Consider the following 15,879-nt stretch of genomic DNA (forward strand, 5'->3'; position numbering starts at 1 on the left):
AGATATTTACAATTGAGATATTTACAGTATTTTTATTCTTATATGATTTATTAGCGTTAAATTAATAAAAATATCTATAAATTTTTAATTTTTTTTAATAATACTTTTAAACTTAATATATATATATATATATATATATATATATATATATATATATAATTTTCATACCATTTTACTAAAAGAAATAATTAAAAATGCCCTTAAAAAATACTAATAAAATTTTTAATATTAAAATAATTCTCTCTCTGTATTCTAAAAGATTGTGCCAAAAACACATGTGGGGCTTACATAGTGTCATAATTTTTTTTTAATTTTTATTTATAAATAAATATGAAAAATAGGGAAATTTGAAGAAAAAAATAAATAAAAAAGAAAGTTTTTGAGAGGGCGACGGGGAAGCCGCACGTGTTAAGTTCATTGGATTCTCTTACACTGTTTGGATGAGGTTAGTTTCAGTTCAGACAAATAATAATAATGATACTTTTCAGAATAATAATGATAATAATAATAATAAGTTAAAATAAAATAAATAATACCCTTTGGTACATTATTATTTAAAACATTTTTTTTTTAAAATATATGATATAAAAACATTTTAGCAAAAATATATTAATTAAAAAATAGCTATTTTAAATTTTCACTCCACAATTTTATAATTACGTTAGAAAAAGAAATTAGTTTAAAAAAAAAAAAAAAAAACCTAAACTTTATTTTAAAATGCAAATTCCACGTGGAAAATGGGAATTTTTTTTGAAGTATTGACGTGTTGTCACACTCAAATTCTTGTGTACAGGTGGAATGTATGGAGTAAAGGGAAACAGAGCACCTGCGCTCTGAGTCACAGCAGCCTTCTGGTGGCCAATACGGCGACGTTTCGCTTTCTCATCATCTTCTTCATCCGTCACTCTTGGAATCTGCACCGTCACCATGGTTGGCTACTATCAAAACCCTAAACCCATAAAGAAAGAAAGAAAGAAAGAAACAGAGCAGCATGAAAATGGCAGCCACCATTGACCCATTTCAAACTAAAGAGACCCACTGATTGAAAATTGAGATTATCACACCCCAAAAGTTGTGTGGTGTGGGACAGGTTCGAACCCTACACAACACAGTCCATAATTCATAATAAAATTATATTAATGGTAATATTACAGAGCAAACATATTTTAGCCTGAAATTCACACACAAAAAGAAGAAACCCAAACTTATTCAAATTGATATCTAATGAAGAAGAGGAGAAAAATTAAGAAGTGGGTTTTGATTGAAATGTCTGTAAAAGTTGTATGAACATGCGAGCTTTGATTAATGATGTTTTTGAGCTTCAAACTGAAATGTCCGGTCGGGCGATGAAGAAGAAGAGCTCTAATTCCGGAGGGGCAAAAAAGGCAATTGGCGATCGCCGGAAGGAACAATCGGAGATGGGTCTTTGCTTCTTCGGCCCCGGTGGACATGTCAGAATCTCCGGGATTCTGAATCTCTCTGCTTTTGGCGTGCTGTAGCCGCCGCCGTCGTCGTCAGGGAATTGAACGACGTCGTTCTGTGGCGGCGGAATCTGGTTCTGTGGCTGCTGTGGCTTCTTCGTGGTTGTCTTCTTGATTTTCTTATTCAGCTTGGAGGTGCGTATATTTCTTCTGGGTCTTGTCGCCATTTTCGCTCCTGAAGGTGCCATTTTGAAGGAATTTGGTAATTGGTCGATTGAGTAGCAGAGGGATTTGACAAAGCGGAACAAAACAAAAAACAAGACCAACCAACAGCCAACAAGCAGCAACAACAACAAGGTTAGGAAACAAAATAGAAGGTGTTATTGGTAAAGGAACAGGGTTCTGTAAAATGGGGTTCTGCAAAGACTAAAGCTTTCAGAAGGGATTTCAGAGAATTTTGAAGATACCCATTGAAGAGAAGGATAGGCGTTCAAAACCCCCACAAAGCCCTAGAGAGAGAAAGAGGAGAGAGAGGAAGGGAAAGGGGGGTTCGCATTCACAAGTGTGCTCGTGTTCGTCTCGAGCTCATTATAAGCATAGAGAATCAGGGTAGGCTGCCCGCTACCCGAGGCAAATAATCAGTGAGAGAGAGAAAGGAGGGAGATAGAGTTCAAATTTTTAGGCACCCTTCTTGGGATTACTCCTAATTTGATTAGTTCAAATTAGGGCTTGGGCTGCCCGCTGCCCGCTGCCCGCTGGGAATCAATTTTTAGGTAAATAATTTATTATTTATTTCTATAAAAATAAAAATAAAAATCAAATGAAAAATAAAATTAAAATAAAAATCTTGTACTTTATAGCATCTCTTTAAGAAGCAGTTAAAAGAATGTGTGTTGGTGATGTAGGATAATTGTGAATTTTATTATTATAATATCTGTGGTGAAAATATAAATTCTTTAATTATTCGTGAAAAAATATTGGGTATAAATATTTTTTTAATGCCGCCAATATTACTTTTGTAGATAGATGTCATATTAAAAATAAAATAAAAAAGATGATAATAATAATAATAAATAAATAAATAAATAAATGATGAGACTTATTTTTATTATTATTATTTTTTTAATACAATATTAATTAAATACATATTATTAATCCAAATTCCTATGTCCTTTTCCAAATTTTCATCTTTTCAATTTAAACTCTATCCGAGGAAAATCTGTCTAGGTTTCAGTTTTGAAAAAACAAATGAAATGTTAGCTACAGATACAGTGGCCCATCTTTCTCACTCGACCCTTCAACTTTAATTTAAACACAGAAATATGATGGAGATTATAAGCCACCAACTACAGCGTCTACCCAGAGGAATGATTAATACATATAGAGAACCCTTCTAACCAAATTCTTTTCACAAATTTATGCAGACCGAGCGATGCGTGCGACCTGCTAGTCTGGCTAACAATGGTCCTGGAAAGTAGAGAGAATGTATGGTCACCATAAGAACACAACCAAACTTGGCTCCTATTCACTTCTAACTCCTCCATAAACCTCATTGCTCCAAAACCAAACCAAAACAACGTAGTAATTGAAGAAAACACAGTGAATAGAATAGAATAGCTGGTGTCACCGTCCTCTGGCGATAGCTTCGTCTAGCTCTTCTTGGGATGACGGGAACAACTCTATGTAACGGCTACCTAGTGTCATTCTATCCTTGGACATTGCTGCTTTCGAGTCTTGCTCGTTTGCGAATTCGACAAATGCTTCCCCACTTGGCCTTCCTTCTGAATTCAGTGTTAGATGAATCACGTCTTCTGATAAGATAAAACCTTTGAAGAAGTCCAGTATGTCATCCTTGCCTGCTGAATATGGCAGTCCTCTCAAACGTAATATACCTGTGTGTTCGGCGAAGTCTTTCACCTCATCGTTTAATTTCGACCTGGGTGCAGTTCTTCTTGGCGAACCACCCCGGGCATCGAAAACTTCATTTGCTACCGCCTTGTAGTATTCCTGTCGATTACTCCTGAAAATCTCAACATATCTCCTGCCCATGTTTTGCCTATTCCTTTGAAGGGCAAAATCAACCTGCAGAGGATAACCCAAAACACAAAAACCTTCCCCTGTGAATTTGCCATTCTTGTGGACGAAAATAATGTCCACTATGTCCAGACCATGAAAGAACTCAGCAACATCAGTTTCCATGCAATCGAAGGGAAGACCCCGTAGTCTGACAACGGGAAACGGTGGTGGCTGACCAACATATGCATAAGGACTTGTATTATACATAAACCCGGCACCCGGAGAAGTCCCATAATAAGAAGATCCCTGATCAACTATCCTTTGACGCTTTGCACCCATTTCACGACCATCACCACCATCAGCAAATGAACTTCAATCCGAACAAAAACAGAAACCTCATCAATATTCCATCCAAGAGAGAAAAAAAATCGATGTATCAAATATAAGAAAAATATCCACACTTCTCCCACTCATTGGTATGCAGACAACGAAGAGATACTCCTACACGCATCTATTAACTAGCAGACAATTTCCTTGGCTATAAGAATATAGACCTGCTAGTTTGAGTTTCTCGTAAAACAAATGTGGGTAAACTTTCAGTATTTTCCAAACACACTAAATAAATACAGAAAATGGCAGACGCTTCAGCAAAGGACTACATTAAAGTTGATCATCAACACAAACAGCTATAATTGACGAAAAGATTATTTCATCCTCTTTCACAGTTCAGGATTATCAAAAAAACTTTTAATCAAGAGTGTTGCTCCAGTGGTTAGGCGCAAAATCGAGCAAAGGAAAAGATGGCTGTGCACATTATCCATCAGTTTGAAGATTAAAAAGAAAAGAGGACTGCAATCTTGCTTGCAACTTTTCAAAGGTGTTCAATACTCTCCAATATGTATCCATAAGAAGCGTTAAATCTTTTTGGTAATCTTTCTCTTCCAAATGCAATTTACCATAGTTTTTTGAATGGCTGGACATGAGATAACAAGGTGGTGAAAAGAAACTTGCAGGACATGTTTCCACATATGTCCAAGCTCCAAATTTCTCTTGGCTTCCATGCAGAATGGCCTAAATACGCTAAATTCCTAGAAAAGTTCTAAAAAGTTTAGGACTTCCTCATCCTTGAGATGTCTTAAAAAACCCAGGTTCCAGGCCATTGTGTCTTTAATCCTGACAGCTAGCTCTCTATCTGCATTAGTTTCTCACAGTAGTATAGACGTGTGAGGGTAATCCGCAAGTAAGGTGTCAGTGTCAGGGTTCGGGGTCAGCAATTCTCCCAAGACCAAATTCTCTCTTGAAATTCACTGGAGGGTTGAACATTTGGGTGCTGGAAGTTTTATCAAGGGGAGAGCATCATATTTACTAGAAAAGACCTTGTGATAGAGAGAATTTGGTTCGTTTGACTCAATGTCACGTTAAAATGAGGACCAAATTACGATAGATTACATAGCCAATACCCAAATCTCTTTTGAAAATACCAGGAAGCTCTGGAATGATACAAATTGACACAAGCCATTGATAATAGAAATTGACACAAGGTGGAAGTCAATTTTAAAAAGCCAATTAAAGTGGCTCATCCTTAGCGAACATTTTAGAGACAGTTCCTATTGACATTATATTTAAACTAGCCATGGATAATAGAAATCCGAGAACTAAGAAAAATTGTGGTTCGACTGTTTCTAGCAGGATTTCGAAATTTTGTCAATACCCTTAGGGATGTACAGGAAGTCAAGGGGAATATGCTCTTCTGCCTCCTCTAGATGGGTACACACTTGTTATGGATTTCAATTCATTCTTCCTTCCTTCTTCATTCACACTGATAGTGGAATTTCTATTTTAGCCTTCTTGCCCTTTCCTCATTATCTAATCTCTTTCCCACAGGTGAAAAAACCAAGCGCATATTTCCCATTGTAAAACAAGTCTCATATATTGTTAAGACAATAAAAATTAAAGCTCAGGCATTCCCAATACCTAAACTAATTGATGACAATTCAACAACCCAGTCTTCGAAACCATATAAACTAGCCAACTAATCATCCAACCACTTAGAGTCACTGAAACAATAAACTGAAAATATCCAAAATTTTCAAGTTAAAACTTCGGGTTTATTTTGCTTTGCTAGTTCATCCATACATCACATGAAATTGCCTCTACGCATCCGGTTGTGCAAAGCATTTACAAAGCGATAAGAACCTAGAAGAACAAAATCCACGCATACACGATCATACCCGTAATCGGAGATTCGAAATTAACAAAATAAGCCTATAAACAATTCTAATCCAATAAAAGAAAGAACGGAACACTCAGAGTGAATGAGGAAGAAAACACACGGTACGTAAGAATAATTAGTGAAAAGAAGCTTGGAATCCTCATCAATTTAGAAATACACAGAAAGTAGAGAGAAACGAAGCGATTGGAACCCCAAATCGGCGTGAAAATACAAGAATTATGGGGAAAAGAATCGTAGAAATAGGAAGAAGTTAAGAATAGGGATCAGGGGAAGAGAAAACTTACCCTCGATAGAACATGGTGGCGCTAATAGGGGGGGACGCCCAGTTGTTGATGTCGAAGCGGCAGGCGTCGCAACATCAGTTGAATTGTGAAATCTGAATCCAAATTGCGAAGTAAATATTAAATAAGCGTGAGACCGACAGGCCCATCAAATTTGAGTAGAAGGATAAACACAATTTCCAAAAATTAAATGGTTATAAAAAAATATTTAAATTTTAATTATAAAAATGTTGTTAGACGAACACGACTTGGTATGATACTGTCCACTTTGAACTCAAGCGCTTTGCTTTGGGCTTCTCCAAAGAGTCTCATTCCTAATGGAGTTAGTATTCCTCACTTATAAATCCATGATTATTCCCTAAATTAGCCGACTTGGACTTCCAATCATCCAACAAATGTAACATAGACTAAATATAGATTTATAATTTTCAATTTTTTTTTAAAGATTAGGATAAAATAGAAAGACGGGCTGAAGCCCATCTAGAATTTGGGCCTCGTGGGCTCAGTGTGGTTGAAAAGTTCGAATGGGTTACTTGGACCATGCTGCCACGTGCGAGCCGAATTTGACTCACGTGACCTTCCGTATCCATTTTCCACGTTGAGATTAGTGAATACGGTTCCTGCTAACAGAAAATATGAATCTCTACAGTTCACGCATTTTACAGCCGCGTGAACATCACTTTTCAAGCTCCAAACTTGTTTACCTGTGTATGAGACTATGAACGAGACAATGAAAGAAAATTGAATGTAATTTTACGCGCGAATATGCGCGTGGATCATTGAAGAATAGCTCTATGAAACGTGTCAAGACTGAAAAAGAACATTCAAAATTGTCCAGCGTGGCTAAGAATCCGCCAGATTCCACGCTACACGTCGGTTAAAGAATGCTCTAGATCTTCTAACTTTTAAAATTATTTTCTGAAAATTAAAAGAATAAAAACCACAATTTTTCTTAGCTGGATAGAAAATTTTAACGGATATATATTATATTAAAAAAATAGTCATATAAGTATGAAATTTATAAGGATAATTAATTGGTTAGATAAAAGTGTCGGATGATGAAAGTCCACCTCTACTAATTTGCTAATTTAGAGAATGATCATGGTTTTATAATTAAAAAATATTTTATCCATTCGTTTGAAACCTTTTGGTGAAATCCAAAGCAAATCCATGAGAGCTAATGCTTAAAGTGTACAATATCATATCATTACGAAGAATCGTGTTCATCTAATATGGTATCAGAGCTATGTCCTAAACTTAGTCGTGCCAATAGATTGACATACCCTCAAATGTCGAACAAAGGACTCCAAAAGAAAAGGAGTCGAGCCTCCTCGAAGGCATAGTAAAAAATGACTAAGACTTCAAAAGAAAAAAGAGTCGAGCGTTGATTAAGGGGAGGCATGTTTTGTTCGAGGGGAGGTGTTGGATGATGAAAGTCCCACGTCGGCTAATTTAGGGAATGAAGAATACTTTCTCCATTGGTTTGAAGCATTTTGGGGGAGACTAAAGAAAAACCATGAGAACTAATGCTCTAAATAGACAATATCATACTATTGTGTAGGATCGTGTTCACCTAATAAAAAGATTTAAAAAATATATTATTGGAGTTTAAAAAAAGAATGTAATAATGAAGAAAAAAACCAGTAAAAATATAATTTCAATTCGAAAAAAATAAGATTATTGCATGGATAATCTAGGACCTCAAAAAAAACGTGTGGTTTGTGTTGGCAGTTGGCAGTTGGCACGAAAAAAACAAGATGAAGCAAGAAAAACACAACAGCAAAAATCACGGACACACGTGCCGCCAAGAATCTGAAACCAAATTGAACTCTGGAAGTTCCAGTTTCTCACGGTAGGTGAATCTTTGACTCAATCCCCCCTGCCCATTTCTTCTTCTCCTTTATATTCCATCAATTGCTATATTACGCCTCCCACAATCTTCCTTCCTTCTCTCAACGTTTCTTCTCCACAATGGTGGGAGCTTTCTTCCTTGTGGGTACAACACCGGTGGTGGACTCATCGCCGGTTACCAATATGAGTCTCACAACTGGTGGACATTTGGTTCTGCCCACTAAATCTAAGCTTAAGAATCATTTGGCCGTGTCATCATCGGTGAGCTCGTTCGTGAATTCCGGCGGCCAGTGGCGGCTCTCCGCCGTTGGTGGCCACCGGAGGAATCTACGGAGGAAACGAAGGCTTGTTATTTCTAATGAATTTGCAGGGCAGTATGAGGATAGTTTTGATGATGTGAAAATGGTATGAACAGAACATGATATGACTGTTCTTAGATGGAAAATTTGTTGATGTTTTGATTTCCACGTGCAGCAAATACAGAATTATTTCACATTCAAAGCTGTGAAGACAGTTCTTAATCAGCTTTATGAGATGAATCCTACCCAATACAGATGGTTTTATGAGTAACTACTGAACCCTTTCACCTCACTTTCCTTAACTTCCTCGAAATCAATATAATCCACAATTTCTCTGTTTCTACCTCAACAGTTTTGTTGTGAATCACAAGCCTGGAGATGGGAAGCGTTTCATCCGCACCCTCGTAAAGGTACTATACTATTACGACCTCGGCTCACGGCTCAGATCAAAAGTTCAGAGGTTCGAATCTTTTATGTCTAAACAGAGATGAATATGATTAACAGGAGAAGCAGGATTTGGCTGAGAGAGTGATGGTAACAAGGCTTCATCTGTATAACAAATGGGTTAAGGTAAGAAGATTACAATTTGTTTGGTTGGAACCACTTTAAGAACACATATTGATAGTGATTTTCTGATATGGCGTAGAAATGTGATCATGCTGAAATATACAAAGAGATATCTGATGAGAACTTAGAGTTGATGCGAGAGCGACTAATGGAGACTGTGATATGGCCTTCAGATGAGTAGAGGTCTTAGAAGATTGGCAGACTAGGAGCTACTACATTATTTTGTTCTCATTTCTTTTACTATGGTTTCATTCTTATTCATATTGTTTCCACCAACTAATAAGAATTCTTACGTCCAATATTACAAAATCTGTGAATGTATGTATCGATCTTATTGAACATGTTGCTATCGACCCACGAGACATTTTGGATGATCAGGTTCACCTTATTGTGAGATCCCACGTCGGTTGGGAGAGGGGAACGAAACATTCCTTATAAAGGTGTGGAAACCTCTCCTCAGTAGATGTGTTTTAAAAACTGTGAAGCTGACAGCGATACGTAACGAGCCAAAGTGGATAATATCTACTTGCGGTGGGTTTGGGCTGTTACTAATGGTATTAGAGTCAAGACACTGGGTGGTGTGCTAGTGAGGACACTGGGCCCTCAAGGGGGTGGATTGTAAGATCTCACATTGGTCGGAGAGAGGAACGTAACATTCCTTGTAAAGGTGCAGAAACCTCTCCCTAGTAGACGTGTTTTAAAAAACGTGAGGCTGACAGTGATACATAACGGGTCAAAGCGGACAATATCTACTAGCGGTGGGTTTGGACGGTTACTAATGGTATTAGAGCCAGACACCGGATGGTGTGCTAGTGAGGAAACTGGGTCCTCAAGGGGGTGGATCATAAAATCTCACATTGGTTGGAGAGAGGAACGAAACATTCCTTATAAAGGTGCGGAAACCTCTCTCTAGTAGACGTGTTTTAGAAACCGTGAGACTGACGGCAATACGTTCTAAAAACCTTTGCTAACGGTGGGTTTGAGTTGTTACACTTATCATATCTACTGTACTTGTGCATGGTGTGGATCATCGGTTGGTTGGTCGAGGTCAGTTTGTGACCCAAACTGACACTGAACCGACCAAGTTGGTTTGGAAACCAACGGGTTTTTCAGAAGGCTTATGTCGACGGATTAAATACGTTTATCATTAAGTTTTGGATTTGGATGAAAACTTTAAAGTTTGGTTGATATCATTGGGTTTAAGAAAAAAAAACAAGATCACTTCCTATTTCACATGGATGTCATGTATCTAAATCATAATTTGTACACCAGCAAGTAGAATGGCAACCCATAAAAATAAGGAAGGATAATGAGAAGGTAGTACAAGATATACATACCGTTTGGTCGGCGGAAGAATCAAGATCATGTTGGTGGTGGAACCAGGCAATACCAACCGGGCTGTCATGACGTAGTCTACAATAGCGTTTTTCGGAAGTTATCGTATCTATTATTTCTTGTAGTGTAATTAGATTGCCACGAAGAAGGCAGCAAGAACAGCCCTTCCACGCTACAAGGAGCTCTTGGGAGATATCTGGGACTCCATGTCTAATCCTAATCTCAGCACAAGCCAAAAGCAGAGCCACTATGGTACGAGAATTGGGGCAGAATCCTCCCCATCGCACTCCATAAACAAGAACACTGCCTCTTTATAGTACGAACACACCACATATCCAGAAATCAAAGCGTTTCACGACACCATATCTCTTTCAGGCATTTCATCGAACACTTTACAGGCCTCTTCAACAAACCCACATTTACGATAAAAGCCGACCAATGCAGTCCGAACCCAAACATCTTTGATCAAATATGAATCCCGAATACAAGAATGAATACGTACCCCCTTGTCAAATGGGTTGAGCCTTCCCCAAGCCTCTAGAACAAGAGGTATTGTAGCAAAATCAGGTGCAATCCCAAGATGTTCTATCTAGGTATATTTTGAAAGAATGTCATGTCGTTTGAGACATTGTAACACTCTCATGCCTAGAAAAATATAACTCAGTGTCAGCCTCACAGTCTTAAACGTATCTTGGTATTGAGAGATTTCTACACCCTTATAAGAAATGTTTCATTTCCCTCACCCGTGAGATCTCACAATCCACCCCCTTCGGGACCAGTATTCTCGCTGGCACACTGCTTGGTGTTTGGCTCTGATATCACTGTAGCCGCTCAAGTCGACCGCTAGTAGATATTGTCCGTTTTGGCCTTTAACCTCACAATTTTAAAATGGGTCTATTAGAGACAGATTTACACAGGCATGTAATCTCACCCAAAATAAACCTTAAGATAAAAAATATATATATTATATATTTTTTACCAATAATAAAAAAAAATACATTTTTAAACAAATAGTTTCAAAGGAGAGGATTGCATATAACAAACAACCTGCATAAAATCTTGTAACACTGAACTGAACACTGTGATTTACAGCTACAAAACACTCGTACACTCGTACAAATCTTCTATGTTTTCTTGTCTTCTTGTTCAAGAACATGCTGTCTTCTCTTGTCTTTTCTGTACATGGTCTCTAAGCTTCAACTTTTTAAGGTTTTAAGCTGAATGTCCTGATGCAATCCAGCCTATATATGAAGGTATGGACATAAATGGAAGAAAAAAACATCATCCAACAGCTTATCCATGTCCTACAAACGACTTGGAATCTAGCTTTGGAGGAAATACCAAGGTCCTGTTCCCGTGCCGACCCTGTAAGCGAAGGTCAGTGCAGTTCAAAAACATAAGATTTTTGTAATGAACACCGCAATATAGTAGCTGATTTGTGATCGTTCGTTAACGAGTGTTGGATGACACGAGTTCGGATAGATAGAGTGTAGATGGAAGTACCTCCAGAATCCGGCTAGTGTTCGTAAGCTCATGTAGATGGTTAAGGCGACCCAGATACCGATGAATCCTTGAGTTGAGGAGAGAATGAACAAACAGAAGATGCTGATAATAGCCACCAGAACCTGGAGAGAAGGAATGTAAGTTTGGATGGTTAGATGATTAAAGCTCATCATTTAGCTCATCTAGAATTCATTTTAGGCTACGATCTTGTTCATTTTAGGCTCGAGTTACTATACGTATCATTGTTGTTAGGAACCACGGACCTCCATATTGGTATGATATTGTTCACTTTGAGCATAAGCTCTCGTGGCTTTGCTTTGCTCTCGTGGCTTTGCTTTTGGTTTACCCAAAAGGTCTCATACCAATAAAGATACTGTTCCTTACTTATAAACTCATGATCAACCCCTTAATTAGCCGATGTGACACTCCTCTCCCAACAATCCTCAATCATCCTTCCCTCGAACAAAGTACACGATAAAGCCTCCCCTAAGACCTATGGAGCCCTCGAACAGCCTCCACTTAATCGAGACTCGACTCTTATTCTGAAGCCTTCGAACAAAGTACACCCTTTGTTCGACACTTAAGGATTCTATTGACATGGCTAAGTTAAGGGCATGGCTCTGATACCATTTCAGAAACCACGAACCTCCACAATTGTATGATATTGTCTACTTTGAGCATAAGCTCTCGTGGCTTTACTTTTGGTTTCTTCAAACGGCCTCATACAAATGAAGATAGTGTTCCTTACTTATAAACCCATGATCAACCGCTTATTTAGCCGATGTGGGACTCATCTCCCAACAATCCTCAACATTTGTAAGATCCCAACCATGACTAGATTTTAGGACAAGAACCAGCCACCATAGTTGTTTTTTGTATAATGGGCGAGTATGCAAACAGGGGGACTATGAACTCACCATGGAGTAAGCTGAGTACGCAAAATCAGAAGCTCCAAAGTTGATGCCATCAAAAACAAACGCCAAGGCATTGATTGGTTGCATAGCAGCAATAAACTGTACAGATTAAAACAAAATTCAGTTTTGGCTTCCGTTTGATATTGAAATGAGTGATTTATTCCTATAGTTTGCGTTGGCAGAGTTACAAGGTGACATACTGGAGTTCCTATGCCGATTAGGTGGAGGACATCGACGTCACTTGTAAATAACTTTGCCCCGAATGTCATCCCGGCTCCAACGAAGACTCCAAGCCCCAATCCCAGCAACAATCCCAGCTGCAGTATAGTTTACTATATATTAGAGAAACTCCCTTTACTAAAAGTAATTAGATCTCTCAAAAAACGATAGGAACCTGTAATACTCGTGATGCTGCAGTCGTTGCCTTATCATGGTCGTTTTGGGCAAATGCACTTGCTAGTATTGTCTGAAGAACAATAAGAACACTTAACATGAAAGGCTTGTAGTTCTGAATACATATGCAAATGATTGAAAGAAATCTTTTACATACCTGCCCAGCAACAGCTAAGCCATCGGCAAGTAGAGACATTGCCAACCAGACCTGCAAGCAGACCTGAAATGCAGCCATTGATGTGGATCCTTGGCGTGCAGCCAGGGACGCAGCAAGCGTCACGCAGAACGTCACAGCAATGACTCTCATTAATAATAGAAAGCCTACAGAAGCATGAACATGGTTAATCAAATCTTCAGATTTTGCAGCATGCTTTACACAAATCTCTTACCATTTTTCAGAAACCGACTAAATTGCAAATGTTTGATACTGGGAGGTAAGAGATCAACTTGTCCCATTAATCTCCAAAAGAGTATCAGTGCTATTAGGTACCTACAAAATAAGAAGTAAATGTAAAAACAATAGCCAGAAAATGCTCGAGAAGTCGTGGAATCGACGTATAACATAACACTTACTGCGATATAACGTGTGCAATGGCTGCACCACTGACGCCTAAACGAAAAATGAATATGAATATTGGGTCTAGAATGATGTTTGTTGCATCTCCAGCCACTGATGAAGAACAAGGGGGGAAATATGAACATGGATAATTCAGAGGTTCCAAAAAGAAAAGGTGGTTTTAAGTATACCAGTTGCAAATAAAGGAGTTTTCGTGTCCTTAAAACCGCGAAAGACGCCTTGCATGGCCAAGGAGAGAAGAACTGCCGGGGCGCCGAGTGACCGCAGTGTCAAGTATTGTTGTGCAGAAGTCATCATCGGCGAATCCTACGTTCATGTTATGCAGCAACAATCATGTACAAGAAAGGATTGAAGCATTAGTTTCAATAGGTAATACTTACTGACTTGACTCCCATGAAGTTTAGTAGAGGTTTTGCTCCAGATATCAAGAAAATGGCTTGTATGAGACCAAGAACACCGCCGATAACCAAAGCCGAAGAGGCCGATGGGATATATCTTCTTCCATTCTCTTCAGTTTTCCCTGTCAAGGATAACAAATGGAATCAGATGATGAATCAGAAGAACGTTGAGTAGTGGATGAAGGAATGCATACCATTGTGTGGGATCATCAATTTTGATTCATCATTTGTGAATAAACCTGTCTCCTTATCGTTATTATCCTTTGCTTCATTACAAGCACTTCCAATAGCATCTTCCTCAGCAACAAAAGATGTGGTGACACTAACAAGGGGGAAAATTGCAATTCTTGAAACTTGATTGAATAAAGCAATAGCAACTCCAACGGCAGCAAGCTCCACAGGACCTGCATCCATGATATAGCTATATGAACACGACCCTTGTTGAGAATTGTTGGGAGAGAGTCGCATATTAGCTAATTTAGGGATTGATCACGGGTTAATAAGTAAGGAATACATGTCCATTGGTATGAGGCCTTTTGGGGAAGCCCAAAGCAAAGTTACGAGAGCTTATGCTTAAAGTAGACAATATCATACAATTGTAGAGATCCGTGATTCCTAAAAATCTTGAAAAGAAAAGCAGAGTTACCTATTTGGCCAATGAATGCTGTGTCAACCAGAGAAGCTACAGGGTCAGCTGCCAAAGCTAGTGCGGCAGGCAAAGCAATCTGAGCTATTTCCCGACCAAGTTCATCCAACTTAAAGACATGTCTGTTCACAAAAAACAGAACAAGAAAGGAATTACCACGCATGAAAGAATGTTTCCTATTACAAACATAACGGATCATAATCCAGAAAGCTAAAAGACAGTCCCCCATTGAATCTGTGTCTAGAAAGCATAGCGAAACAAAGACAACAAAAAAGTTTGATAAATATTGAGCAGCTTCTTTACCTGGCATCCTTGAAGAAAATATGAATAGGCATTCTCGTTTTTTCCCAAGAGGGATAAGGATCATCTTCGTCAGACATGATCGAGAAGGCCATCCCCTGAACTGTTCGAAATCGATACCCAGAGCCTGCAGAATGAACAAAAACGTCGATAATCCAATTGTTTTCAAAACCCAACACAGAATATTGAAGTGGGTTTGAGCTCTAAGTGAAAACTTTGTTGGAACAAAGACAACATATATAAAGAAGAACTATGGAAAACTAACCCAGAGACAGAGTCTAAATTAACTTCTCCACCAAAAACAGCCTAACCTTTGGGCAAAACTTCCTAACTGGAGGCCCCTCATGGTCCACAATCCTTTAGACCAAAAAAGAAAACAAAAAAAAAAATCAACCCAAAGTCTAAACAGATAAACCTCCTAAGAGACTCATGGTTGAAACATTGCCACCAAGACATTTCAAGTTGGGTACCTCAACTCCGACGGCGTGGAAGAAACCCCAATTCAAATTGGAAGCACGGAAGAAAGAGGGAAGAGGGTGTCTTTGTCTGAAGCCAGTTGCCAATTGAGGTATTGAAAAATTGGTTTGATTAGTAGGAGCCTGTGAGGGTCGGAGGCGAAGAGGACGAGTTTGTTGGTCAGTTGACGAAGAGAAGCAAATGGAAGTGAGGCATTCGTTGGCGTTGGCGTTGGCGTTGGCGTTGGCGTTGGCGGGCAAAAGGCAAGCGGCAAAGGGAAGAGGCCTCAAGTGTCCTTCCCGCTAAGGAAAAGCGGCCAGTGTTCGATACCGAATTTCACCGCCGGTAATTTACCTATAATTTCCTTGCATTTATTAACAATTATAAGCTAATTTAAGAATGCTTTGAAAATATTTAAAATATTGACTGTTCAAAAGACTCTCTTACCCCCAATCAACCTAACCTAATTGGTACTATTAACGTTTGGATATCAATTTATTTAAATTAAATTAATATTAAATCAATATAAAATTTATAGTTAATTTTAATATATATATATATATATATATATATATATATATTTTTTTTTTTTTTATGATTAAATTAATATTCGAGAGTTAGCTAACTTATTTCTACTACAGACCAAGTCATAGGTTAACGTGTTCTAAATGCAACCGTTCATCTCGACT

The 15,879-nt window shown here is 38.3% G+C and overlaps 3 protein-coding genes across 4 annotated transcripts; 1 reads left to right on the top strand and 2 right to left on the bottom strand.

The window, feature by feature from the left end:
• Positions 1-2,628: 2,628 nt before the first annotated feature.
• Positions 2,629-6,052, bottom strand: LOC111796194 (uncharacterized). Its single transcript, XM_023678935.2, has 2 exons — positions 5,955-6,052; positions 2,629-3,807 (listed from the first exon to the last, which is right to left on the bottom strand). The coding sequence occupies exons 1-2, from the start codon at positions 5,966-5,968 to the stop codon at positions 3,045-3,047; spliced, it is 777 nt and encodes a 258-aa protein (XP_023534703.2). The 5' UTR covers positions 5,969-6,052; the 3' UTR covers positions 2,629-3,044.
• Positions 6,053-7,569: 1,517 nt separating this feature from the next.
• On the top strand, positions 7,570-9,007 carry LOC111795773 (chaperonin-like RbcX protein 2, chloroplastic). The gene is made up of 5 exons (XM_023678350.2): positions 7,570-8,207; positions 8,277-8,368; positions 8,454-8,511; positions 8,606-8,671; positions 8,748-9,007. The coding sequence occupies exons 1-5, from the start codon at positions 7,923-7,925 to the stop codon at positions 8,847-8,849; spliced, it is 603 nt and encodes a 200-aa protein (XP_023534118.2). The 5' UTR covers positions 7,570-7,922; the 3' UTR covers positions 8,850-9,007.
• A 2,007-nt stretch (positions 9,008-11,014) lies between these two features.
• On the bottom strand, positions 11,015-15,436 carry LOC111794675 (protein DETOXIFICATION 42). Of its 2 annotated transcripts, none has more exons than XM_087123839.1 (15): positions 15,205-15,436; positions 15,000-15,091; positions 14,738-14,861; positions 14,435-14,556; positions 13,983-14,261; positions 13,771-13,910; positions 13,561-13,696; positions 13,387-13,483; positions 13,203-13,303; positions 12,971-13,134; positions 12,815-12,886; positions 12,621-12,737; positions 12,424-12,519; positions 11,507-11,628; positions 11,015-11,368 (listed from the first exon to the last, which is right to left on the bottom strand). In XM_087123839.1, the coding sequence occupies exons 3-15, from the start codon at positions 14,827-14,829 to the stop codon at positions 11,326-11,328; spliced, it is 1,581 nt and encodes a 526-aa protein (XP_086979965.1). In that variant the 5' UTR covers positions 14,830-14,861; positions 15,000-15,091; positions 15,205-15,436; the 3' UTR covers positions 11,015-11,325. The 2 variants fall into 2 exon arrangements, with proteins under 2 accessions (XP_086979965.1, XP_023532550.2); XM_023676782.2 differs by having other exon boundaries at positions 13,983-14,192; positions 15,205-15,435.
• Positions 15,437-15,879: the final 443 nt, after the last annotated feature.

This window comes from Cucurbita pepo, chromosome 5, assembly GCF_057944985.1.
Source record: "Cucurbita pepo subsp. pepo isolate OVF chromosome 5, ASM5794498v1, whole genome shotgun sequence".
NCBI lineage: Eukaryota > Viridiplantae > Streptophyta > Magnoliopsida > Cucurbitales > Cucurbitaceae > Cucurbita > Cucurbita pepo.